General features: G+C 51.6%; 2 protein-coding genes across 8 annotated transcripts in view; one reads left to right on the top strand and one right to left on the bottom strand.

Moving 5' to 3' along the window:
• The first annotated feature begins 2 nt into the window (after positions 1-2).
• On the top strand, positions 3-15,768 carry PMM1 (phosphomannomutase 1). 6 transcript variants are annotated; one of them, XM_030547462.1, is made up of 9 exons: positions 18-106; positions 3,616-3,818; positions 4,105-4,222; positions 5,938-6,014; positions 6,315-6,406; positions 7,203-7,302; positions 9,621-9,696; positions 13,718-13,833; positions 15,114-15,768. In XM_030547462.1, the coding sequence occupies exons 2-9, from the start codon at positions 3,762-3,764 to the stop codon at positions 15,234-15,236; spliced, it is 759 nt and encodes a 252-aa protein (XP_030403322.1). In that variant the 5' UTR covers positions 18-106; positions 3,616-3,761; the 3' UTR covers positions 15,237-15,768. The 6 variants fall into 6 exon arrangements, 5 of the variants coding, with proteins under 5 accessions (XP_030403315.1, XP_030403352.1, XP_030403322.1 ...); XM_030547469.1 differs by having other exon boundaries at positions 40-106; positions 863-3,818; XR_003998317.1 differs by lacking the exons at positions 3,616-3,818; positions 15,114-15,768 and adding an exon at positions 10,250-10,449 and having other exon boundaries at positions 3-106; positions 13,718-13,801.
• Positions 15,769-19,298: 3,530 nt separating this feature from the next.
• CSDC2 (cold shock domain containing C2) overlaps positions 19,299-24,286 on the bottom strand; it is a 28,822-nt gene continuing 23,834 nt past the window's right edge. For both annotated transcript variants that reach the window (XM_030547444.1, XM_030547434.1), the window contains exon 4: positions 19,299-23,977. In XM_030547444.1, the coding sequence (XP_030403304.1) occupies positions 23,815-23,977 (163 nt within the window). In that variant the 3' untranslated portion in view covers positions 19,299-23,814. The remainder of the gene's footprint in view (positions 23,978-24,286) is intronic.

The raw sequence follows: 24,286 nt of genomic DNA, 5'->3' as shown, positions 1-24,286 counted from the left end.
GCGGGGCTCGGCCGGCGCCGCAGCGATGGCTGGCAGCGAGCCGCTGAGCCGGGAGCGCGTCCTCTGCCTCTTCGACGTGGATGGGACCCTCACGCCGGCTCGCCAGGTACCCGCCCGCGGGCCCCTCCCTCCTGCCCGGGCCCCGCGCCCCGCGCCCGCCCTTGAGCAGGAGAGGAGCCGGCTGGGGAGGTGTCCGCCCAGTCCCCGCGCGGGTGCGGCGCGCGCAGGGGGCTCGGGAGCGGAGTTCCTGCCCCGGTGCACCGCGCTGGACTCGCGCAGAGGCGCCATATGGCCCAGCCCGGAGCCTGTCGGATCCAGCGAGTGGCGAGCCCAGACTCCCAGCCATTGCTGCCCTACACTGAGGAAGCCACCACCTGCCTCCTGCGGCATCTCCTCTGGGCAACAGGCCCCCTAAGCCCCGCCTGGCAGTGGTTGGCTAGATGAGGTCGGACTGCCAGGGATGCTAAGGCTCCCCAGCTAGTGCTGCCATGTGTTGGAGCCCAGTTGTGCGAGCTCAGGGCCTTGTTCTAGCAGGTCTGGAGCCCTACTCTGCCTTTCTGTGAAATACCCCGTGGGTGGAAGAAGGAGACTGTGCAAGGCCACCTAACCATTTGGTACCAGGGATTCTCTTTGCCTTGGCGTTTCGGATTTAACTGTAGCTTTTCTGTGTCGTAGAGTGATTTAACACTGAGAGCATGTATTGCTTCTAAAAGTGAGGGGCAGATGGTCCTGGGCAGGGGCTGGACAAGCTTCCTCTCATGCAGCTCTACGAATGCACCACTCTGACCTGCAGCAGCACCTACTCTTTCATTCCTGATTCCATAGCTCTGCTAGAGTCCTCCTGTTGCTGTTTCTGTCCTAGATTGACATGCATAGCGCTGCCAGTGCTCTCACTTCTGCCCTGCTACGACCTTTGCTATCCCTGCATCCTCCCACGCTGTTCTTCCAATGCGTCGTGATCTGAACGTGCTGCATCCCCTGCTATTCCCATCCCAGGCCTCCCCCCAAGCAGAGGTTTCTTAAAGCTGCCAATTCAGTATGCTTATATGGTGCTGTAGACTGATGTGTCTCAGCCTTATCTTAAACCATAATGCTCCTTTCATAGGCAGCCATCCCAAGGTGTCAGCCCAGCTGGTTGGACACACAGAGTTGTTCTGGTAATATTTGATGAAGGAGATCTGGCCACCATCCTAGTGACCTGCACATTTGCCCCTCCCACAGCCCGCATAGGGGCACCTTTTTGGTTATATCGAGGACAAAATCTTTACATCACCTAGAGACAAGAACAGTCTAGATGTCAGGGTCTAACAGCCTCTTAGGGACTGGGTATGTCTACACTGCAGTTAAATACCCTGGGCTGATTCATGCCCACTGCCTCAGACTTGCAGGGCTCCAGCTAAAGGGCTGCTTAAGTTATGGTGTAGACATTCAGGCTGCCCGAGTTTTCAGACCCTACCACTTTCTCTAGGTCAACCATCTACACTGCAGTTAAACAGACCCTTAGCTCGAACCCCTTGAGCCCAAGTTGGTTTGCACCAGCCAGCCACAGGTTTTTAATTGCAGCATAGATGTATCTTTTGGGGTTAAATCTCCTCCCTGCATCCTAGTTATTTTGGCTTTTGGGGAAATAGAAAAAATCTGATTAATATGTCAAAGTTCCTTTCAGTTGCTGCCTGCTGTATGTTTGTTATGCAATAACCAGTTTACAGCATCTGCTCAGTATTAGAAGCAGGGAAAGGGGAGAGACCTGCTTTCTCCTCACAGTCTGGATGCTGGAGCCTTGCAAGGAACAAGAGCAGGTCTGATGGGCCTAGCTGGCAAAGCCTAGAAGCATCTTCCAGTGTAATATCACCTGTGCTCCACATCCCTTCATTCTTAGCCATGCCAGGATGAATTGCTGCCCCTGGCCCTGCATCCACATATAAACCATTCTGAGCCCCACTGCAGAGTGAAGGCCTCTTGCACACACACAGACTAACTCCATATCCCTCTTCTTTTACTGTGACCTTGTCCACTATGGGACTGAGTTTACCCATCTGTATGTTATGGCTTTGTCTACACTAAAGGGACTTACCAGGCCAAGATCTGTGTGGCCCCCTTACATGCTTGTAAAACCTGTTCGGCCCACAACACGTAAGTGCCTTCAGTGGCTTACCTGTGAGCCAAATGCATTTGAATTAGACTAGTGTGTACACGCACATGATGCGCAAGCCCAGTATAATGGGGCCCATGATAAGGGCCTCTGTTTATCCAGTAGAAATGACTTGCTTTAAGCAGGGCACAATATTGGATTTACCCTGAATCATTTCAGCATGTATTGGTTTGATAGCAGTGTGGAAAGCACCAGAGCAGAGCACAAAGTCCTCTCCCTACTGGCCCACAGTCCACTGGTGACCTTTTGAGATCTCCTAGAATCCACTGCTGCGGGCAGCTGAGCTGGGAACTGTGGGATAGGTACCCAGAAGACATTGCAGGGGAAGTGGCTGAGAACAGCACTAGTGTGGATGCAATGTTGAATGGACATGTTGAAATGTTTGTGTCTAGACCAGCATCATCCCACCAGCTCAGTTCTCTAGTGGAGACATGATCTATAGGTACAAACCAGTAACACTTCCCTACCTTGCAAATAGCTTGTGAGGCTAGAATCTTGTTTGTCATGTCAGGCTCTCTGGGATCTTCACATGAAAGTGCTGCACAAGAGGGCAAAGTAGCCATGTGATTAAAGATGCTGACCTTTAAAGCTAGTTATCCTGTAGGAGGTCACCCTATCAGTCAGAGAGTGATACAGGAGAACACAAGTCCCCAGCCCAAAGGAAGGGGGAAGAGGAGAGGCGCTGTTGCTGGGTGGAGTCAGCCATCCAGCCTTAGCAAACTACCTTTATCTTGGGAAGATAAACAGAAGGGTGGTGGCAGAGTCTGCTCCTAGCAGCACATGTAGCCCAACCCTACCACAGTGGGATGCCTAGCCTCTCCTGCAGCAGCATGGCTTGGGACTGTAACTGCCCCCTGCTCCCTGCAGGTCTGGCCAGAAAAGGCTTGATGGGACCTATGCTGCTTCAGCTGGCATTCTGCTAATGGGATTAGGCAGTAATGGGGCAACCCTTCAGTGAGAGGGGAAGAGAGCAAGAGCAGGCCCCTGACTGCCACCTCTTATGAAACTCGTTATGGACCCTGCTGTCATGGCTTCATCTCCAGTTCCCTTACAGTGAATTCTGTGATGCAGTTTGGTTTGTCCCCGGGGTAGCCATCCCTTAGGACACACCTCTGCCCAGTTCCCAAATGTTCTGGGTAGGATCTCTCCCACTTGTGAGGGATTATTGATGGATAGGCACCTCCCACTCCCTTAGTTAAATACAGAAAAGAGTGTATGTTACCACTGTGTGTGTCAAGGGGAAAGACATGGAACGACAGGACATGGGGGAATGGGGTGCCAATTTACTAATAATTCCTCACAAGTGTGGGGGGGATACATACACACTCCCTTCCTTGTGTGTCTCTTCCCCCTCCACCAGTCCTTTGCTGTTTCATTCCTCCATATCATTTTTCCACCCCTCCCAGTGTATTTTTTCCTCCATGCCCTGGTGTTACCCCCTTCCTGTTCCCATTCCCTCCCAGATGACTGTGTGCTGCTGGGCTTGGGAAGATGACAGCACCCATTCGTATCGCCGTGGGACTAGGCCTCACATGCTGCCAGGGCTGAGCTGAACGCTGCAGAAGCAAAGAAGAGAAGTGTGGGTTGATGGGATGCTGCCTGCAGCTCCATGTGTGAGCAGCTCCCACATCCCCCTCACAGAAGCCGCTGTGAGAGCAGAGAGAAGGCAGGTGGCTTTCAAAGAATCCCTTGCCACTTCGTTCAGAGCCACAGAAGCCCTTCTGCAGGGGGAGGGGATGATGGACAGATCTGAGATCATGCAGCTATTCACAATCCAATGCACCCCTCGCCCTGGACTAAAGTGGTGCTCACCAAGCAGGGAAACACTGTCAGGGACCAGTCACTACTGGCTGAGAATGGCCTTCCGTTGGAGGCCCTGCTGTAAGTGGGGCCAGAGCTTGTCCATTACGCTGGCTATATTCTGACCTGCCCTCTCGCTCCTGCCCCTCTAGAAAATTGAGCCCGAAGTGGACAAGTTCCTTCAGGAGCTGCGTGAGAGAGTCCAGATTGGCGTGGTGGGAGGCTCTGACTACTCCAAGATAGCTGAGCAGCTGGGGGAAGGGAATGAAGGTGAGACGCTCTCCCTACCCCAGATCAGGGGAGCGTGGGAAGGGGTGGGGGAAACAGAGTGAAGAGAGAGGCTACTCTCCTTTGCAGGGAGGGAGGTAGTTTGCCTTGTCTGCTGTTGGTAATTACATGCAGCTGTAGACACCTGAACACTGAGTTTGATTCTACCCCCAGAGATGATAAAAATCATACCCAGAGAGAGAGCTTGCAGTGCTACCATTGCCATTTGTGCTACTGAGCTCAGAATCGCCCCCAGGCAGCCACTCTTGCTGGAAGCGGAGCAGTTGTACCTACGGGCCTGCTCCTGCTCCCACTGAAGTCACTGGAGCCAACAGAAATTTTGCCATTGAGAGCAGGAGCAGCTCAGTCGACAGCCAGAACTGCAGTTTTCCACATCAGCAGAGCAGAGGTGCTCGTGTAACCAACCATGTTTGTGCTGCCTTCTGTGCCTGAGCTATGGAGCCCATGAGTAGAGTCTTCAGCTCCAGCAGTTGCAGCATGTGCTTTTAGCTGTCATGGGCCTGCAAAGAGCATGGGAGGATAGAGAGAGGCCCATTTAGAGTTTACCTTCTTCTCTTCCCCACCTCCATGAGAAATATAGTCCTACCATCTTCAGGTCTGATCAGTTGTAACCGCCATTAGCTCCACTGCCCATTGACAGCCCGAGTGAATGGAAAGGGAATGTGCACGAACTCTCTCCCATGCTTGGACATGCTCTATGCTTTGGAGGTCTGAAGGTCCTGAATAGTAACGGGAGATTGGGCAGAGTGCTTGGATGAGAAGGAAAGACTGGGGAAGGGACAGATGTCCTGTCCTCTCACTTTCCTTTTTCCCCTTTTCTAATAGCATAAAATCTACAGCAGAGTTCTGAAATCCTCTTTCTAGCTCCTTAGCAAAGAGAGGCTGCCTGGTGAGACGGCTCAAGGGAGCATGATGTTAATTGCAGGGTCAGCAACAATCTGTTTATTGCTGGAGGAGAAGCTAGGGTTAGATAACCACTAAGTGCATTGCTGAGGGTGGAGGTGGGGATGGGAAGAGGTGGAGGCAGAATGCTGTAGGACAAGTGTAGGCAACCTATGGCACATGTGCTGAAGGCAGCACGCGAGCTGATTTTCAATGGCACTCACACTGCCCAGGTCCTGGCCACTGGTCTGGGGGGCTCTGTATTTTAATTTAATTTTAACCGAAGCTTCTTAAACATTTTAAAAACCTTATTTATTTTACATACAACAATAGTTTAGTTATGTATTATACACTTATAGAAAGAGACCTTCTAAAAATGTTAAAATGTATGACTGGTGTGCAGAACCTTAAATTAGAGTGAATAAATGAAGATTCAGCACACCACTTCTGAAAGGTTGCCGACCCCTGCTCTAGGAGAATGAGCACATGGCTGGGAGTCTGGCATTCCTGAGCTCTAATCTGAACTCTGCCACTGACTCACTGCAGGGCCTTGGGCAGGTCACGTCCCCTTTCTGTGTCTCTGTTCCCCATGTGTAAAATGGGCATAACATCCAGGGAGCTGTGAGGCTCAAGGCCTGATTGCTCAGCCTACGGCCATGGAGTAAAACTCAAAGAGCTCTGAATCCAGCCAATGTCCATCACTCCACACTTCTCCATCTACAAGTGGCGGATGAGATTGTGCTAATGTTTTTTCTCTCGCCTTCATCTCCCTTCCCCACCCTGCTCTCCCCTGCCCCCCACCCCATTCCCCACAGTCATCGACAAATTTGATTACGTCTTTGCGGAGAATGGCACCGTGCAGTACAAGAATGGGCAGCTGGTCGCCAAACAGGTAAGCCTAGCTCACTTGCTATGTCTCCCATCAAGCCACAGGGGCTCTCTTTCCCTCTCTCCTCCACCAAGTCCATCTTCAGTTCCATCAGCACCAGATGGAACCAGCCATATGCCACCATCCAGAGGTCTGCCAGTTCCAATCCCCCCAGCACCTACCAAAGCCACCCTACTCCTTCTGTCCAGTCATCACCATAGTGGGCATCCTGGATGAATTTTGTAGCCCATGTGCTTTGTGACAAGTTGATGGTAACCTTGGCTTCATCTGACCTCTAACCTTTTCTTCCCCCTGCCCCCACAGGCTATCCAGAATCACCTGGGGGAGGAGCTTTTGCAGGAGCTGATCAACTTCTGTCTCAACTACATGGCCCTCCTGAAGCTGCCTAAGAAACGGTAATGATCCTCTCCTACCCAACTGCTGTTTCTATACCATTCAGATCCAGGCAGTTGGACAGCACGCTCCCATTTAGAATTGCAGATCCACTGGCTTTGTTCTTGGCCTCATTATCTGTATTTTGATAGCACCTAGAGGCCCTACCCAAGAGCAGAGTCCTGCTGTGCTGGGCATTGCAAATGCACAATTTAAGAGACAGTCCCTGTTCTAAAGAGTTGATAATCTAAGTAGACAAACCAGGGGATGGAAGAGTGGAAGTGTTGTTATCCCCTTCTTACAGATAGGAAACGAGCACAAAGATTGTGATTTGCCCAGTATCACACACAATCCGTGGCAGAGCTAAGAATTGAACCCATATTACTTGAGTCCCAGTGCTTTAACCACAAGATCAGCTTTGCTCTTGCATTATCTAAGCTTGCAAGACACTGCTCCTTCCCCCTGAGCTCTGGACTAGATTGGGTTAACATGTTTCCTTCTCTCTAAAGACATCCTGTCATTCCGGGGCAACTCCCCTCAACTCTAACAGCTAAGCTTGGCTGTGGTTAATATCCCAGTGTATGTGCCTTGCTGCGCTGTAGCGGAAAAAGTGGAGAGTTGTTTATTTCTGGGCTTAGAGCATGAGCACTTGAGTCCTGAAGCATGAGAATAATCCTGTTGTCATTTTTAGCCTACCTAGTGTCCCTACAGACATTCCTTATGTTACGCTTTTTACAGCCACTCCCATTTTAATGGCTCCTTCTCTCATTCCCTTCCAATTGTACAAAAACAAAAAACTGGACATCTACACATGCACAGCGGGACCTTCATAGAATTCCGCAACGGAATGCTGAACATCTCTCCCATTGGCCGAAGCTGCACCCTGGAGGAGCGACTAGAATTCTCCGAGCTGGACAAGGTAACTGGCCAAGATCCACCCTTCCCTCCTCCATGACTGAGCATTAAGTTGTGGGCATTGTCCATTTCTTGCCATGTAATACCACAGCACTTGAGTCTCCTCTTATATCCATGCCAATGACTGTGCTGGTGCCTGCAGGCTTGCCTGTATAAGCTCTGGAGATTGAGGCTGTGATAAGGATGGGTGGGAAACCAAAGGAAATATGTAGATGAGATAAAAGAACTGACCTCATCAGCTGCCACTTACCAAGTAGGGATGCAGACTCCCTTTGTACAATATTATGCTGGAGAAGCTGTCCCAAGAAGAGTCTCTCATTTTCAATGGTGTTTTTTCCCTGTCATGGCTGGAGATGGTCTTAGACCAGAACTGCAAAGCCAGCAGCTCCCAACTTAGGTAGTGAACTTACAGCTCAGAGCCCATCTCCAGTTACAGCCAAGCAGCAGTGTCAACTGACATCATGTCCCATTCATAGAATCATTGAATATCAGGGTTGGAAGAGACTTCAGGGGGTCATCTTGTCCAATCCCCTGCTCAAAGCAGAACCAATTCCCAACTAAATCATCCCAGCCAGGGTTTTGTCAAACTGGGCCTTAAAAACCTCTAAGGATGGAGATTCCACCACCTCCCTATGTAACTAGCTTCACCACCCTCCTAGTGAAATAGTGTTTCCTAATATCCAACCTAGACCTACTCCACTGAAACTTAAGACCATTGCTTCTTGTTCTGTCATCTGCCACCACTGAAAACAGCCAAGCTCCATCTCCTTTGGAACTCCCTTTCAGGTAGTTGAAGGCTGCCATCAAATCCCCCCCCCCCCCCCCCACTTCTGCAGACTAAATAACCCTAGTTCCCTCAGCCTCTCCTTGTTAAGTCATGTTCCCCAGCCCCCTAATCATTTTTGTTGCCCTCTGCTGGACTCTCTCCAATTTGTCCACATGCATTCTGTAGTGAGGGGACCAAAACTGGACACAATACTCCAGGTGTGGCCTCACCAGTGCCAAATAGAGGGGAATAATTACTTCCCTCGATCTGCTGGCAATGCTCCTACTAATACAGCCCAATATGCCATTGGCCTTCTTGTCAACAAGGGCACACTACTGACTCATATCCAGCTTCTCATCCAGGTCCTTTTCTGCAGAACTGCTGCTTAGCCAGTCGGTCCCCTGCCTGTAGCGATGCATGGGATTCTTCCTTCTTAAGTGCAGGACTCTGCATTTGTCCTTGTTGAACCTGATCAGATTTCTTTTGGTCCAAATTCTCCAATTTGTCTAGGTCACTCTGGACCCTATCCCTACCCTCCAGCATATCTACCTCTCCCCCCATCTTAGTGTAATCTGCGAACTTGCTGAAGGTGCAGTTCATCCCATCATCCAGCTCATTAATAAAGATGTTAAACAAAACCGGCCCCAGGACTGACCCCTGGGGCACTCCGCTTGATACTGGCTGCCAAGTAGACACTGAGCCGTTGATCACTACCCGTTGAGCCGGACAATCTAGCCAGCTTTCTATCCACGTTGTAGTACATTCATCCAATCCATACTACTTTAACTTGCCGGCAATAATACTGTAGAAGACTGTATCAAAAGCTTTGCTAAAGCCCAGTTCCCCAGCCCAAACAGAGTAGGTGTCTCCTCAGTGGGCCTTCCAGAACAGGACCAGTCTCCTAAACAGAGCTCTGAGATCCTGGCAAATACTGCCTGAAACAACCTATCTATGGTGGCTACTTTCTACCCTCCTCAAGAGCAGAAGGGGTCAGACTACAGCAAGACTTGAAGTCAGATATATAAGTGGGGAACTATGGACTTTGGGTCCTGAACTGGGCCTCTGAACCTCCAAGGGGGAGTAATGTTGATGGTGAAATGCATCAGCTAATTGAGGGGGGTGGGGGCTGCAGGAAGGGGCTTTGGTTTGGGGTTGCTCAACAGCTGACTTGGACCATCCTGACATGACCAAGGCTAATGTGGGCTGGCTACAACAGTGTGAGACTGGTCCGGTGGAGGGATCATATACAGGGAGCAATTAAAGTAGCATGAAAGAGTCCATTTTGAATCCCCACAGCCCATGCTGAATATCCCCCTTGTCCCCCCAGCAGTTGTCCTAGGTGCTCAGTACAGGAGAAAGAGGAAAGAGGTTGTACTTGCTGCTAGGTTAACAAGGACATTCTGGCCTGGAAACGGATCAGAGCAGAGAACTAACCTGGTGATGCAGAGAGAGAGGCTTGCAAGGCCTGTAGGTGAATCTAGACAGTCAATGGAATAAGGCCTATCAAGAATACAATTATTCAAAACCTGCTGTCCTTCTGTTCGTCCCATCTGCAGAAAGAGAGGATCCGAGAGAAGTTTGTGGCAGCCCTGCAGAGGGAGTTTGCTGGCAAAGGCCTACGGTTCTCTCGAGGTGAGCAGAGTGCATCACAGCTACTGGGGGGTTTCCCTGTGTGATGAATTTTCTGTAGGGATCTTGGAAGGGAAGGATGCCAAGCTGTTTCCTGCTTAAAAGTGGTAGATCATCTGCTTGAGTGAATGGCAGAGGTGTACTCCCTGTGGAGATCCCTGGGAGGTGTACTCCCCATATTCATCCCTGGGGAGAGATCTCAAACCCTGTTTCCTATTTAAAGTGTGATTATGGTACAAAAACCATAGATCTGCTTCCCTGGTATCACTCAGATGTGCTGGTGACACACTAACTTTTAACTATATTTTACTCCTGTTAGCTGTACTGAGCCAGCACAGATATGGGAGAGAGAGCTTGAATTTGTTCCATTTCAAACAGCAGCAACAGGATTGCTAACTGAGTTCCAACTGCAGAGCCAAATTCTACCTTCAGTCCCATCTATGCAATCCCCCTGAATCCACTGGTGCAGGAGAGTAGAAGAGCCCAGCCTGAGTCTGAACTCCCAGGTTGTGTTTGCAGGGGTGACGGTTAAGAAAACTGCCTTTACTCTATTTAGAAGGAAAAGCTGCATCTGGAGCTGCTGAGGCTGTAAATGTGGAGCCCATGATGCCATTTTGTGCAGTCACATATCAGAGTGAAACTGCAGTTTAATGGCCAGATTTTCAGGAGTGCTCAGCCCCCAGCCATTCTCATGGAGCACAGCAAGAGAGGAGCACTCTTGACCTTCCACTTCAGTGGAAAGACCCATCAGGCTGGGTGAGTGACAGGGCTGAATTCTTTAAAGCCATTCAGCAGGGAAGGTAGGCATGACTGAAAATGGAAGGCTCCCCTCACAAGGAAAGCCCATTACTAGGAGTGTAGTGGAGATGAGATGCGGGGGGGGGGGGGGCGGCGCGCGGTGGAGGTGGCATCTCATTGTCCACTTTGTGTGTAATTCAGAATCCCTGACACTCTGCACTCCAAGAAGCCTGCATTTCTAGGCAGCATCCTCTTTTGCTGCCCCAGTAAGAACATCTCATGATCCCTGCCAGCATTGGCACAGACCATTTGTCATAGCAGAGAAGGCCAAAGGCATTGCAGTCCTGTTCTCCTCAAACTCACATGGAACAAGAACAGAACAATGGTCCTTTCTCCTATGACTTTGGTAAGCTGCCAGCAGTAGGCTAGGATTGTAACCGAGCACAGAAGATACTGGGAGCTGCGGGGGCTCAGCCTCTCCAAAAATAAGGCATAAAGTGATTGGAGTACCCAAAAATGGGGGGAGACAAATTCAGGACTCCTCCTGAAAGGGGTGTGCACAGAGCTGGAGAGAGGCAGAGCTGGCAGAAGGCCTAAGGAGTTCCTGGCACCAAGTCCCCCGCTCACACCACTGAACAACAACGAGACAGAACTCACTGTCCTTGAGTGCCCATCCATTGTTCCCTCTGCGTTTGCTCTTCTAGCCCTGCCAGTGCCAGGAGCCCCTCTCACTGCCCAGCTCTGTTTAGAGACAGAGCATGCTGACACAATATTTTCCATACCTAAATACATATGGATGTATTAAAGGGAAGGATTATGGGTAGGGCTCTAGCCTTGAATTTAGGAGACCTGGGTTCAATTCCTAATCTGTCCCAGGCTTTCTGTGGTACTTTCAAGCAAGTCACTTAGTGTCTCTGTCAAGTATCGGGGTAGCGGTGTTAGTCTGTATCCACAGAAACAACAAGAGTCCAGTGGTACTTTAAAGACTAACAGATTTATTTGGGCATAAGCTTTCATGGGTAAAAAACCAAAGCTTATGCCCAAATAAATCTTAGTCTTTAAGGTGCCTCAGGACTCCTTGTTGTTTTAGTGTCTCTTTGCCACAGCTCCCCCAGTGTAAAAGGGGATGCTAGCCCTTTTCTCAACACCTCTGTGAGGTAGGGGAGTTGTGAGGGACTTGGTTACTGTGGGGATGGGGCCAGGGAAGTACTGTGGCAGGGGCCCGTCCTAGAGCACACCCCCTCATGGCCCTGCAGGCACCTAGCCCTTAGTTCCCTCCTAGTTCTTCCAAGAACTTGGTCGCAGCCCAGAATACTTGCAGTAACGTTCCCCTTCCTGGGTTTCAGTTAAGGCTTTAGGAAATAGTTAGTTTCCTTTGACCCTTTCAGGCCCAAGCCCTTTCCTCTTGGGGTTTCCAGCTTCACCCTCCATCTAGGCCTTCAGGTTCCCAGTTCCCCTGCCAGTTAATTTGGTGCCAGGGAGTTCTGTCACTCCCACTGCAGCTTCTGGCTCAGGTGGGCAAACTTGGCCTGCGGGCTACATTGGGGTTGCAAAACTGGATGGAGGGCCAGGTAGGGAAAGCTGTGCCTCCCCAAACAGCCTGGCACCTGCCCCCTATCTGCCCCCTCCCGCTTCTCACCCCCTGACTGCCCCTGTCAGAATCCCCAACCCATCCAACCCCCCCAAGTTCAGAGGTGAAAGTAAGCCGGTCTGGTCCGGTCCGGCGTACGGACAAGAGCCAGTACGCTGTACTGGACCGCATCGACTTCCACGGTGGGTATTGAAAGGGCTCAGAGCTCCCCGCTGCTGCAGGCAGCCCAGAGCCCTTTGAATCCCGGCCGCGGCTCTGGCGGCTGGGCTAGGGCCAGGATTTAAAGGGCTCCAGGCTTCCCTCAGCGACAGGAGCTCTGGGCCTTTTAAATCCCTGCCCCAGCCCCGCAAAGCTCAGGGCTCCCCCTGGCAGCCAGAGCCCCGGGCCCTTTAATTTGCCCCTGAGCCCTGGGGGGCTCCCAGCCACCTCTGCAGCTGGGAGCCCCTTGCTGATTTAAAGGCTTTGGGTCTCCCAGCCACAGCTGGTTCCCCAGGGCCTTTAAATCTTGAGAGGCCACACCTCTTCTAGATGAGGCCACACCAGTACTGCTGGAGTCCTGAGGGGGACAAGTCCTGTAAGTTACTTTCACCCCTGCCCCAGTTCCTTGTCCCTTAACTTCCGCCTCCCGGGCCCCCCCACCCGGACCACCCCCTGGGACCCCACACCTATCCAGCCTCCTTTGACCACCATCCCCCAGAACCTCCACCCCATTCAACCACCCCCATCCCCAACTGCCCCCCAGGACCCCCTGCCCCTTATACAACCCCCCAGCTCATTTACCACTTACCATGCCGAGCAGAGCAGCATGTCTGGCTGCAGCAGCCAGAGCCAGACACACTGCCGCTCTGATCAGCAGGAGCGCACAGCTCCGCTGCCTAGAGTGCAGCTAGCGTGGCTCTGCGGGGCGGGTGGAGGGGGAGGAGGGAGAAAGGGCCTCGGGGCTAGCCTTCCTGGCTGGGAGCTCAGGGGCCGGGCAGGACGGTCTCACAGGCCGGATGTGGCCCATGGGCCATAGTTTGCCCACCTCTGTTCTGGCTCCCTTGGGGAGTCTTTTCTCCAAGCTTTCTCTTACCCTGTTGTCTCAGCACCATTCCTCTGGCCAAGGGATTCCACAGCTCCTCCATGGGCTGTGCACAGAGTCAAGTTCCCCTGCATGCTAGGATCCAAGCTCACTCCAGAGTGTCACTTCTTCCACCCATCTCAGCCAACAGCTGGGTTTTATCCTAGATCAGGAGGTAGCGCCCTGACTAACACCTGGCCCCCATTCCCCAGCTTCTCTGCTGCCTCCTTAAACAGCTGTTCTTTAAAGGGGCCATGTCATGGAACAGGGTTGGCTAGCCCCAGATCCCACTATACCTGAAAGGGGACTGACCACTCTAGTACAGTACCTCTGGCAGATTTCTCTGGAGCAAAGCAGGACCTCCTCCCGCCCACACCAGCCTCACTGCTTCCTGCTTGTGTCCTTGGCTGGAATCACAAGGGCCTTGCTGATGCCATCACAGCCCATTGCCATAGAAACAGCAGCTGCTGTCATCCTGATATGCATTAGAGATTCGATCACTGTGGCTGTGCTGGCACCTGCCTGGACCACATGGACAGACATTCCCCTTTGCCCCAGGGTAGCGAGGTCTGGAATTCACCCTGCACCCTTCCAACGCCAGCCTGCTCGCCTAACAACCTCCCTCCTGCTGGCAGGTGGTATGATCAGCTTTGATGTCTTCCCTGAGGGCTGGGACAAGCGCTACTGCCTCAACATCCTCAATGACGAGCGGTTTGACGCCATCCACTTCTTTGGGAATGAGACAACCCCAGTGAGTATACCAGGGGCGGAGGGGCATTTCTCTCCTCTAGGTTGGCAGCCTTTCAGAGGAGAGGGCAGAGGGTCCTTCTCCAGCTATGGAGACTTTACCGAACTCCCTTTGGAACGGGTATCAAGCAAGTCTGCCCTCTAGTGGGGAGAGGGGGATCTCTCTAGTGCAAATGAGGGCCTGAAACTCTACCATAGCAGGCTGCAATCCCAGCAGAACTTGCATCTCCGGGGGTGAGTGCTGTAAAAAGTGGTGTTGGGGATTCAGCAGGTGGCTCTCTTCCTTCTGAGTCATTAACGACCTAGTGGCCCAGCACAGGTCTGGGAAAGGCTACGCTGCTGAAGGTGTCATGTAACCAATGAGATGTAAACCAAAACCTCGCCCACTTCCGGAGAGGCTTTTCAGTGTAAACAGGAACGGCTTTGCCTACTCTCTGGAGTCGGTTACAGGATGATCCTTACCTGCTGCAATAAGCTGACTTGGGCATCTCCACCAACGTAGGGGGGTGGGTGTTAGCTAAGCTCCAGCATGGATAACTACATTGCACTGCTCTAAAATTCTCCCATCGATTCAGATGGATGTGGTATTCTTCACTTCCTATCCTAACCTGCTCCACAGTGTTGTAGCTGCAGAACAGCAGTGTAAGCAGGGACCTTTCCCACCTACTCCATTAGCACAGTTCACACGCTGCAGCAACCCATATTCCCCCATTTCTCAGGCTTTGCATTTGGCTTTGTTGGCAGCAGCATGATGATAAAAATTAGCTCCATTCCCGCTACAGATTTGACAGTAGTGCCTCAGCTGAGACCCTAATCCTCTCTCTCCCTAGAGCCGCTCCCTAGGATGACCAGATGTCCCGATTTTATAGAGACAGTCCCAATTTTTGGGTCTTTTTCTTACATAGGCTCCCATTACTCCCCACCCCGTCCCGATTTTTCACATTTGCTGTCTGGTCACCCTACTGCTCTCACCTCCTTAGAGCCACATGGGGCAATGAGTCACTTGCTCCATTGAATCAGCAAACCCCATGGAACCTTTTCTCAGCAGGATCAAAGCCTGCTAACCCCGTGAGGTGGGTGTTTCAAGCAAATGCTGGTAGCCTGTTACGAGCTGCCACATTCCCCTCCAGCTGCAGAGGTGGCTGCATTTTAGTGGCAGATGAATGACCCTTCTACAGAGTGTCCAGTGCATTGGAGGTTGTGTAAGATAAAGCAAGCTATAGCTAGAGAGGGGGTTATGGTTGTGATTACTACCCTTCTCCCTATTTTCTTTTCCTCCTACAGGGAGGGAATGATTATGAAATTTATGATGACCCCCGAACAGTAGGCCACAGCGTCCAGTCTCCCCAGGACACAGTCAAGAGGTGCCAGGAGATCTTTTTTCCTGAGAGAGCTAATGAATCGTGACTCTGATACCCCTTTTCCAGCACCCCGCCTCCCAAGATTCCACATCATGAAAACCACCTTCATTTGAGGACTCTGCGCAGGGCCCTTTGAAGAAAGCTTTCCAGAGCTGGTTGTGAGGGAAAGATTTAAACTGAGATGGCGGAGGTGGGATAGGGATGGGGGTTATTAACCTTCCACTACCCCCAGTTACAGGTGGGCTGTGTGGGACCAGACTCCTCCCTGCCACCAAACAGACTCTCTTCCTTTTCAGGGTGAATTCTCAGTTCTTGGTGGGAGATGGTTCCCTGCTCTATTGATGTGAGGCATTTGTAGGGGCCAGTCACTATAGTCTCGCTCTCTAAGCGTATTTGCACAAGGGATGTGCTCCTCATCAGTTAGCACCCTTAACTAGGAAGCAGAGTCTGGGACCCCCATATGTAAGGTGTTCTCAGACGGCTTCACACAGCGGACCAATCCTTAAAGGTGACCTGCAAAGGGTTTTAAAAAATGATCAGGGCCATAATCCCATGCTCTGGGTGGCCCTAGCCTCTGATTGCCAGAAGGTAGGAGTGGGTGACAGGGAACGGATCACTTGATTACCTGTTCTGTTCATTCCCTCTGAAACATCTGGCACTGGCCCCTGTTGGAAGACATGATAATGGGCTAGATGGACCATTGGTCTGACCCATTATGGCTGTTCTTATGAGCTTGTGCCCTTTCCAGCTTGGTCAAGTTTATAAAGAAGGCCATTATTTCTTTAGTGTTCATATATATAGAAAAAGGGTGCACTGGGTTTTTGTTTATACTAGAAACATCAGGAATGTTGTGGCTGATCTCTGATTTTGCTGGAGGACTTCTGGGAGGTCTGTGGGGTTTTATTCTGCCCTTAGCACCTCAGTTGAAGAGGTTGGGAAGTGGAAACTTTAACAAAGACACTCTTTTAACCAAGAGTTAATTAGGCATTGGAGTTGGGTGGGCATTAAGTTTAAGAAAGAAGGACATCTCTGGCAGTTTCAGCAGTCTGACTGTTATGCCCTTTTCTCCCGCAATTGCTCAAGTCTTCCTGTCTGGAGAAACTGTGAAGTGATGACATCACCAGACACCCTTGGGACTGCCAGCCTAGATCAGAGCTGGATTTCTAGTTCAAAAAAACCACCCTTTAGAAAAACAACCCAACCCTTTCAAGCCTTCTTTATCCAGCTGGAAACATAGCACAGAACAGCTCTAACTTGCCTCCTCCCCTTTTGCCAGTCACCTTTAAGGAGGCAGGTGCCCATCTGCCTAGGGCTCCTCAGGCCATGCTGCTATTTCTGTTCTTTCTCTCCTGCTCTTTTTGACTTCTGTTTTTCCTTCCCTCTTTAGATTTTCACTTTGATTGCTGCTCTCTCTCGCCCCTGTAAACCAGAGTGGCTCTTTGCCTCTTCGCAGTGGCTAGACCACACAGAGGTTTCAGAGTCTCCTCCTGCTACTTAGCTAACAGAGCAGGCTCCCAATTTCCAGGTCTCAGCTCAGGCGACAGAGGTGGGCTCATCCTTTTAGAGCCCAAGTTGTCTGTGGATTGAACATACAGATTCAGCTAGGGGGCCACTTGTTGTGTGGTTCCCCTGCTCTGCCACACTCAGCAGCGTGCTCCGGGCAGCCTGCTTTTCAGAGAGGCTGAGCACCTTGTGACACCAGTTTGAAATCAGTGGGATCCCTGGGTGCTCAGCCACTCTGAAAATGGGGCCTTTGCTTCTTTGGGAATGGAATGTCTATTGGTGGCCCTGAGCTCAGTGTTTGAGGAAGGGGGCTGGGAGAACGTGCCTGAGGCTGACGCTCTGAGCATGTTGACTGTTCCTGGGAATAGGTGCAGTGGGAGCAGAGATGCAAAGTGGGTGACTTTACAGGAACCAGCTGCTGCTTTCCCCATTGCGGAGCTTATCTGTGCCATCCGTGGAGGGTTACACACCTTCCCCACCCGGTTGTGCTCTGCCCTGCACCCACTTGGGACTTGCCTGGGTTCACCTTCCCAGGGGCCGTCTACTGCAAGGTGGGCAATGCTGGCTTCCCTACTCAGCTGGGAACTCAAAGGGCCTTTCCTCGGCAGTGCTAAGCTTCACATGGAGTTGTGGGCGCTTGGCCTTGCTGAAAACCAGGCCAATAGCGGCTTGCCCTGGGCTCCCGCTAATGCACAGTTCAGCACCTGCCGCCTGAATAACGCTTCCTTGTGGTAGCAGATGCAGCTCCATGAATGACAGTTTCAGAATCACTGCAATAGGTGATGCCATGCCAGCCCTGGGCTACGGTTAGGCCTCCTCTCTATTAGAGCCCAAACCATATTAGGGGCCAGTTCAGCATGTAGTAGGCTTTCCCCCCATGCCAGTCTGCAGTGGAGGGGAGTCCATTACACCTCTCAGCCACAGCACTAGGCTTTTCAGCTCTGCCTGTAAATGCTCATGGGTTTGCTCTGGAGGCCCCTCCTCCAAACTGCACTGTTGGCCAGTGCTGGGGCTGTCACAGCCCTGCTTTTGGGGCTGTGTAAAGTGGACAGGCTGGCCTGGCTTTAAGCAGCCAGCCTGGCTGGGGTAGAGCAGAGCCTACTCTGCTACTATCCTTGGCAAAAGCAAAGATTGAGCCAGGCCTCCAGTTCTAACCTTTCCCTGCCCATAGGCCTCCACCTGGCCTGGCAGAGACAGCAGCAGTGTGAGGCAGCACCATGCGGGGGGAAGAGGCTTGTACTACCATTTTCAAAAGCCACTTCTGACTTTGGGGGGCCTAACCAGTCCCCCAGGCCCTGCTGTGCCGAGAGACTGAATGCATGGTGTGCACCTGCTCAGTGCCTCGGAGCAGCAGGCCCAAGGTGACTTAGCTTGGCTGCCTCCTATTAGCGCTGGCCCTGCTCTACTGCAATTTGATGTGGGCAAGGGTCCAAATGCAAGTGTGGAGGGAAGGGGCAGGACTGGGATCCCTGGCAGTTGTTAGGGTGGGTGAGAGCCTGTGCCCTGCCTGAGTAGCAGCTTACAGGAGAGGAAGAGCCTCTGTTTGACCACACACCATGGGTATGTTCCTAGGAAGCACTTGTGTGCACTCCCTGTTCCTAGAGCCCTGTAGTCACTCTTCCTGCCCCCTGGAAATCCTCACCAGGTGCTAGTTGTCAGACCCCTCTCAAAGGGCTAGAGGGGGGTCTGCACACCCCAGGGCACATCGCAGCTGAGAAGGCCACTCTGCCAGCACGAGGAGGAGCCAAGAAGCGGACTCCACCCGTCTGAGTCCTGACCACCATGCCCTGGTGTGGCTTGTGTCAGCACACAAGTGTGAGGAGCACCCCATCCCAGCTGTGTCACCACTGCCCTAGCAGGGAGTGCACTGGGGGCCATGCTGTTACGTGAGAGGGAAGAGGGGAATAATTGTTGGTCTAGAATTTAGCATCTCTGTTTTTTTTCCATCTGTTTCCTAACCCTGTATTTGTAACCCCACTGGGTTGATCTCACTGTGACAGGTGGAGAGGGCATGAAGTGGGAGCCTTCCCTTCTAACAACAGGGAGTTGTGCATTCAGTAGCCCATGAAGGGCTACAAAACAGGGAGTATGCCTCCTTTGTGTTATACCTCTGACTAGCCACGAGGTGGCTGGACCTATGAGCACTCTCCTCTGCCTTCCCCGGGGTGCAGGAGGACTCAGCTTGTACTGTCCACAGCTGATATCTACCATGATGAAACAGGAATATGTCTTAGAGTTATTGCTGTGTGTGTTTGAACATGGATGGATGTGTCAGTGACCAAGGAGACAGGTGGCTCTGGTCACATCTGCAATAGAGCCAGGCAGCTCCTGTACAATTGATCAAGTGTTTAAAATAAATTTATTTAACAAACATTAAAATATTAAATGTGGCCATGGAGCGCTGTGTGCTTTGTACCTCAGTACTCATGCAAGCCACTGCAGCCAAGCCCAGCGACAGCTAGCAGGGGCTAGTAACAGAAGGGGAGCCAGATACTTCTCTCCTGCTGCAGCTCTAAGGATCCTGGGGACAGTCCTGCAGTGAGGGCCCTGCCTATGTCAGGCAGATGAAGGAGCCACCACCCAAGAGAGACACAAGAGGCAGGACTCATGGGAAAGTCACTTTGAATGATTTATTGCCAGTGTTACAGAAGTCAACACAAGGTCAGACAGGTGGGAACCACACCAGAGTTGTAAAAAACAAACAAACAAACAAAACACACTTCTAAGTTTTTAGTTTACTTCCAAAAGAACCAAAGAGTTTGTCGTGGCCAAGCCAGCTGCTCATTCCAGGAGGGATGCAAGAGGGAGCTGCAGTTTCTGGCATTCGTTGCTCCATGGGGAGGAGACAGGTCGCTGCTGCTGTTTAATCAAAGAACCGCAGTGAGGATGTGGTAGAGCTGCCTCAGTATTCAGGACAGAATTTCCAGTGGGGAATAACCTGGTCCCCTGATTAGTTTGCCCTCAAGGGCTGAGGCAGGTGTTGCACAAGATGAGCAGACTACAGAATTCCTTCCTCCACCTCTCTCACACACAAGTGCAGGAGCTGACAGACCAATGGGTTCCAAAGGGTATTAAGCCCTGTTATGAATCACTCTGGGATAGGCCAGATCCCACTCCTGACAGCGCCAGTACAAGTTTTGCCATTGACTTCAGTGGCCGAAAGATGGGGCTCTAACAACCCTCAGTCCTTGAACAGTTCAGCTTCAGAGCGGGGGTAGTGAGGCTCTTGTGACGCACAAGGACTTCCCCCTTTGCTCCTGGGAGTGTAACACTGCACCTTTTAGAGTAGCAGTGGCACAGCCTGAACCCATTTGGTAGAGGGAAAAAGGAGGGCTGGTGTGCCAACTAGACGTGATGGGCCACTGAACTCACCAGTTACCTCAGCGATGCATGGATACTGGGCCAGGCTCCAAAGCATAGTAGGGTCAGGCATTTTAGGCTTCAGCATAGTCCTGGCAGGATGGTGTCCCCTCTCCAAGTTATGACAGAACCCATGCTCCCATGGTAATAGAAGCAGGAGAGGGGAAAACACTGCCCTCTAACCACCATACAAAGCCACTTGACAGCACTGCTCCTAACACGGGTGCTGCTCATGCACATGTGCTTTTGCTCTCTGGACCAGGCAGCCCCTCCACTGCCAGGGGCATCCTGCCACTCAGCAAAATTGACTTTGCCCACCCCTGCCACCATTGTTGCTGTGCCTGGGCAATGTCCATTCAGCTCCAGCAGCTGAACCCTTTGGAAAATGCCAACATCCTGAGGACCAGCCCCAATAAGTCGTCAGGAGGACATGTTCAATTACAGAGTCTTCAAAAGGGTTGATTCAGGTCAAGGAGCAGATAGTGTCTGTGCACGGAGCTGCAGTCCTGGCTAAACCCCTGGTCAATACACATATGCTTATACTGGAATGTGCCTCAATCTGCCCATAGTATGCAAACCCATGCCAGCCACGCCCTGCACAGAGCCCCTCCCTGCTCCTGACAAGCTGCATTGGGAGATTTGCCTACTCAGGATATTTATAGGAAGACCAGAAATTAAGCTTGTGTTGTAGCAGTGACCCTGTATGCTCCAGGAGGAGGTGCCTGGAGAGACCCCTGTACTATAACTGGAGGAAGCAGTGACTGAGGAGGTACACCTAGGCAGCTGCATTCCCACCATGAACTGCTACCCCTGAGAACATACTGCTACCTATGTCCTTCTCCCATCTCCCTCACTTCCCGCCCCACAGCCAGCAACAAACACACACAAAGGGAATTTACATTAGCAAAGGGGAGGGGAGCTGTAGCTGAAAACTCAGGTCAGCTACATCCAAAGAAGAGTGCTTCTTCACCTGCAACACCTCTAAACACAGCAGAAGTGCAGAGGGATCTTCAACCCCTGGTCTCTGGCATAGAGCAGCATAGAGCAGTAGCTACCAGCTCAGACCTCTGCTCTGCTATCCATCCATTATCAGTACAAGAAATCACCGGGTGGGGGGTGAACCTAGCAGGGCTTTTCCATCTGCAGCATCTATGGTGCTGTGTGAGATCAGGATATTAAGAGCTCCTTCTTCAACCATCAAGCCCAAGTCAACCCTGGCACAATCCTCCCTATCCTGTCCCAGGAGCGTGACCTGTACATACAGCACACCATGGTACCATAGCAACCACAGCAATTATGCCATGGAAATCCACAGGGTCAAAGAGACAGAGAGAGTTGCCACAACAACTAGGACACTTAAAGACAGGAGCAAACCATGGGTGTTTGTGTGTGTATGAGATGGGGGAGCAGGAACCAGACTGTACCACGCTAGAAGAAACTTCAGAAGAGTGCCTCCTAAAAAAGAAAAATCTTACATTTTGCATTTGCAAAGATTATATTAAATTGCTTAAATAAGTTAATCAACTTAACCTAATGCAGGAAACTATTTATCCAGCTGTGTAGCTAGTGAGGAGCACTCTTGAAGATTAAAGACAGCATCTAGCCTACAATCTAGTGAGTCTGCATGACTGGACAGCACATCTGTAACTAGAGTCTAGATTTATTCCCATTGCCTTCTTGGTTTGGTATGCTTTTTCCTGGTCTCTCTCACACACACACAAAACAATAAACACCGCACAAACATCTATACAGGACTGTTTGACCTGTGAACATCTGAAGGAGGAAGATTTCTAAAGGAGTATGAGTAAGATTGTAAATACCAACTAGCACTTCTAATGGACCTACAAAGCGCAGGCCTCAAAATGGGTAGGACTGAGGGAGAACAGAGTTCATCATCCCAATGGGGAAATGGAGGCAAAGAGATTAAGGTTCAGAAAAGCATATACTGAGACACCTAGGCCCTGATTTGCAGACGTGCCATGTACACACAGCTCCAGATGAAGTGACTGGGAACTCTGGATGCTCAGCACCTCTGAACATCAGATCCAAGAGGATTCAGATTGGGCCACTGAAATCTGAAGCACCAGGAAATAAGAATCAGAGATCCCTTCCAAGCCTGTTGCCTACGTGACTTGCCCAAAGCCACACAGTGAGTTTATACAGATTAGAGACGAAGTCTCCTGGTGCTCTAATAGGAAGAGGTTTTCAAAGCTAACTTCATTGTTTTTAGGACATCTTCCTCCACACTAAGGAGATTTAGCAAATCTCAATCGTGTGGAGATCTGAGGGAAGGGTTGTGGGGGAGAGACTTAATTCATATTTTAAAAGACTCCCCCATCCCCCTGCACAGTGGTACATTCCATTGCCTTAAAAAAAACAAAAACTAGTCCACTCCCCAGGCTCAGGATGCCAGTATTTGGGGGAAATTAAAGAGCGGGGAGGCAAAGAGGGTGCAAATGAGCCTCACTGGAGCAGTGGCCAGATCCAAAGCCCCTGGAGCACAGCTGTTCACTCTGCAGCTGCTCAGAGCCAGCAGGCAGGTGTATAAAAATGACCTGGAGGCGGTACATGCCATTTTGCTTCTTTTCTCCCTTCACTGGCTGGAGGGGAAGGGGAATAAATTCCATCTCTTGCCAAGTGAGAGCGTCCCAGGAAAGACTCTAGAACCCCTAACTGGAGCTTTCAATCTACCTGCTTCTTTAAGAGTCTGTGGGGCAGGGACGGTGCAAGGAAGTTTTGCACCCTAAGTGAAACTTCCACCTTGCACCACACCCACCCTGTGGCAGCTAACCCAGCCCCCCACCCAAGAAGGCCTCCGCAGCAGCCACCCCCTGACCCCGCAGCTAACCCCACCCAGGGAGCCCCCCCACCTGCAGCAGCTAACACCACCTGGGAAGCCTGCCCCAGCTCACCTCCGCTTCACCAACTCCGCTGAGCACACCGGCGTCGCTCTAATTCTCCTCCCCTCCCAGGCTTGCAACGCTGATTGGAGGAGACTTAGAGCATGGGAAGGTGTGCCCAGCAGAGGAGGCAGAGTGGAAGTGATCTGGGGCAGGGAGTAGTTCCCCCTGTGCGGCCCTCCCCAGCTCACTTTCACTTCACCTCCTCGCCTGAGCAGGCTTTTAGGCACCCCCAACCACTAGGCGCCCTAGGCGGCCACCTAGTTTGCCTAAGTGGTTGCACTGGCCCTGCTGTGGGGCTGCCCTGGCCCTCAAATGATGAGTGCCTCCTTGCCCACTCTCTGGGGATATTGCTGTCCACCCCTCATTCCCCTTGGCTCTCCTTAGAGCCTGCTTTGGGGGAGTTAGGGGGCTGGAACACTGGCTATCCTGGCCCCCTGCATGGGGGATCTGGAGCTTCCTGAAGGAGTTGGGATCAGGGAAGAGTGGTGAGTTTGGATCGCATAGGCAGCAGGGTAAACTTGACATCAACTCCTGCTGGGTTCACACCTCTTCTCTCCCAACACAAAGCAGGTGCTTCTGCACATGTCCTTGAGGAAAGGCCACACAAGCTCATGACATGTAGGAAAGTGGGAATCTGCCCCAAAGCAGCTCTGCCTCTCCCTCTGCCCTCAAGAAGACACAGTTACAAACAAGAATGTAATCTTATAAAAGACACAGAATGGATACGGCTACATGTCACTTTGCAAACAAGAAATGTGATCCCACCCCTCCCCCCCCCACACCAGCTGTCCCAGACTTTGTCCCCCACACCCACTCTGCCTCCAGACTGAGCCAGCCCATGTAGATTCCACCCAAAGCCTAGGAGCCGATTATTTGGCCGGACCACGTCTCGTGCTTTGTGTGTGGGGCCAGGTTGGTGAGCACCACCTCCACAGCCTGGAACTTCTGGTTCTTGGGTGGAATGGGGCAAATTTTGTACGTGACCTCGTCTCCTTCCATGGGGACATACTCCCCCTCGATGCTGGAAGAGAGGAAGACATGGCAGATGGTTAGGGCTGAAACAAGACCTAAGCCAAAAAAATAATCAGAAACTAGTGATGTCCTTGGTCACAGGCTGCTCTTGAGGGAGTGGGGACAAATGTTTCATTCCTGAAGATCTGACATCAGCTGTACCCTGTGACATCAGTGACAGCTCTTCCTCTCCCTGGCTACAGGATGACGCCATGAGGGGCTCTGGCATCAGGCTGAGTCCCGCTATTTGGGGTCCTTCAATGGGGCGAAAGCAAGCTCACGCCTATGGCAACTGGGCCCCTGATTCCCTGGGCCCCAC

The sequence above is a fragment of the Gopherus evgoodei genome, chromosome 1 (assembly GCF_007399415.2).
Source record: "Gopherus evgoodei ecotype Sinaloan lineage chromosome 1, rGopEvg1_v1.p, whole genome shotgun sequence".
Classification (NCBI taxonomy): Eukaryota; Metazoa; Chordata; order Testudines; family Testudinidae; genus Gopherus; species Gopherus evgoodei.
The sequence above is the reverse complement of the archived record's forward strand: the minus strand, read 5'-3'. Positions and strand labels throughout refer to the sequence as shown.

Coding starts and splice junctions, on each gene's coding strand:
- PMM1 (XM_030547455.1), top strand. CDS start 26: ATGGCTGGCAGCGAGCCGCTGAGCCGGGAGCGCGTCCTCTGCCTCTTC. Junction 7,303..9,620: donor AATTCTCCGAGCTGGACAAG/GTAACTGGCCAA, acceptor TCCCATCTGCAG/AAAGAGAGGATCCGAGAGAA. Junction 9,697..13,717: donor AGGCCTACGGTTCTCTCGAG/GTGAGCAGAGTG, acceptor TCCTGCTGGCAG/GTGGTATGATCAGCTTTGAT.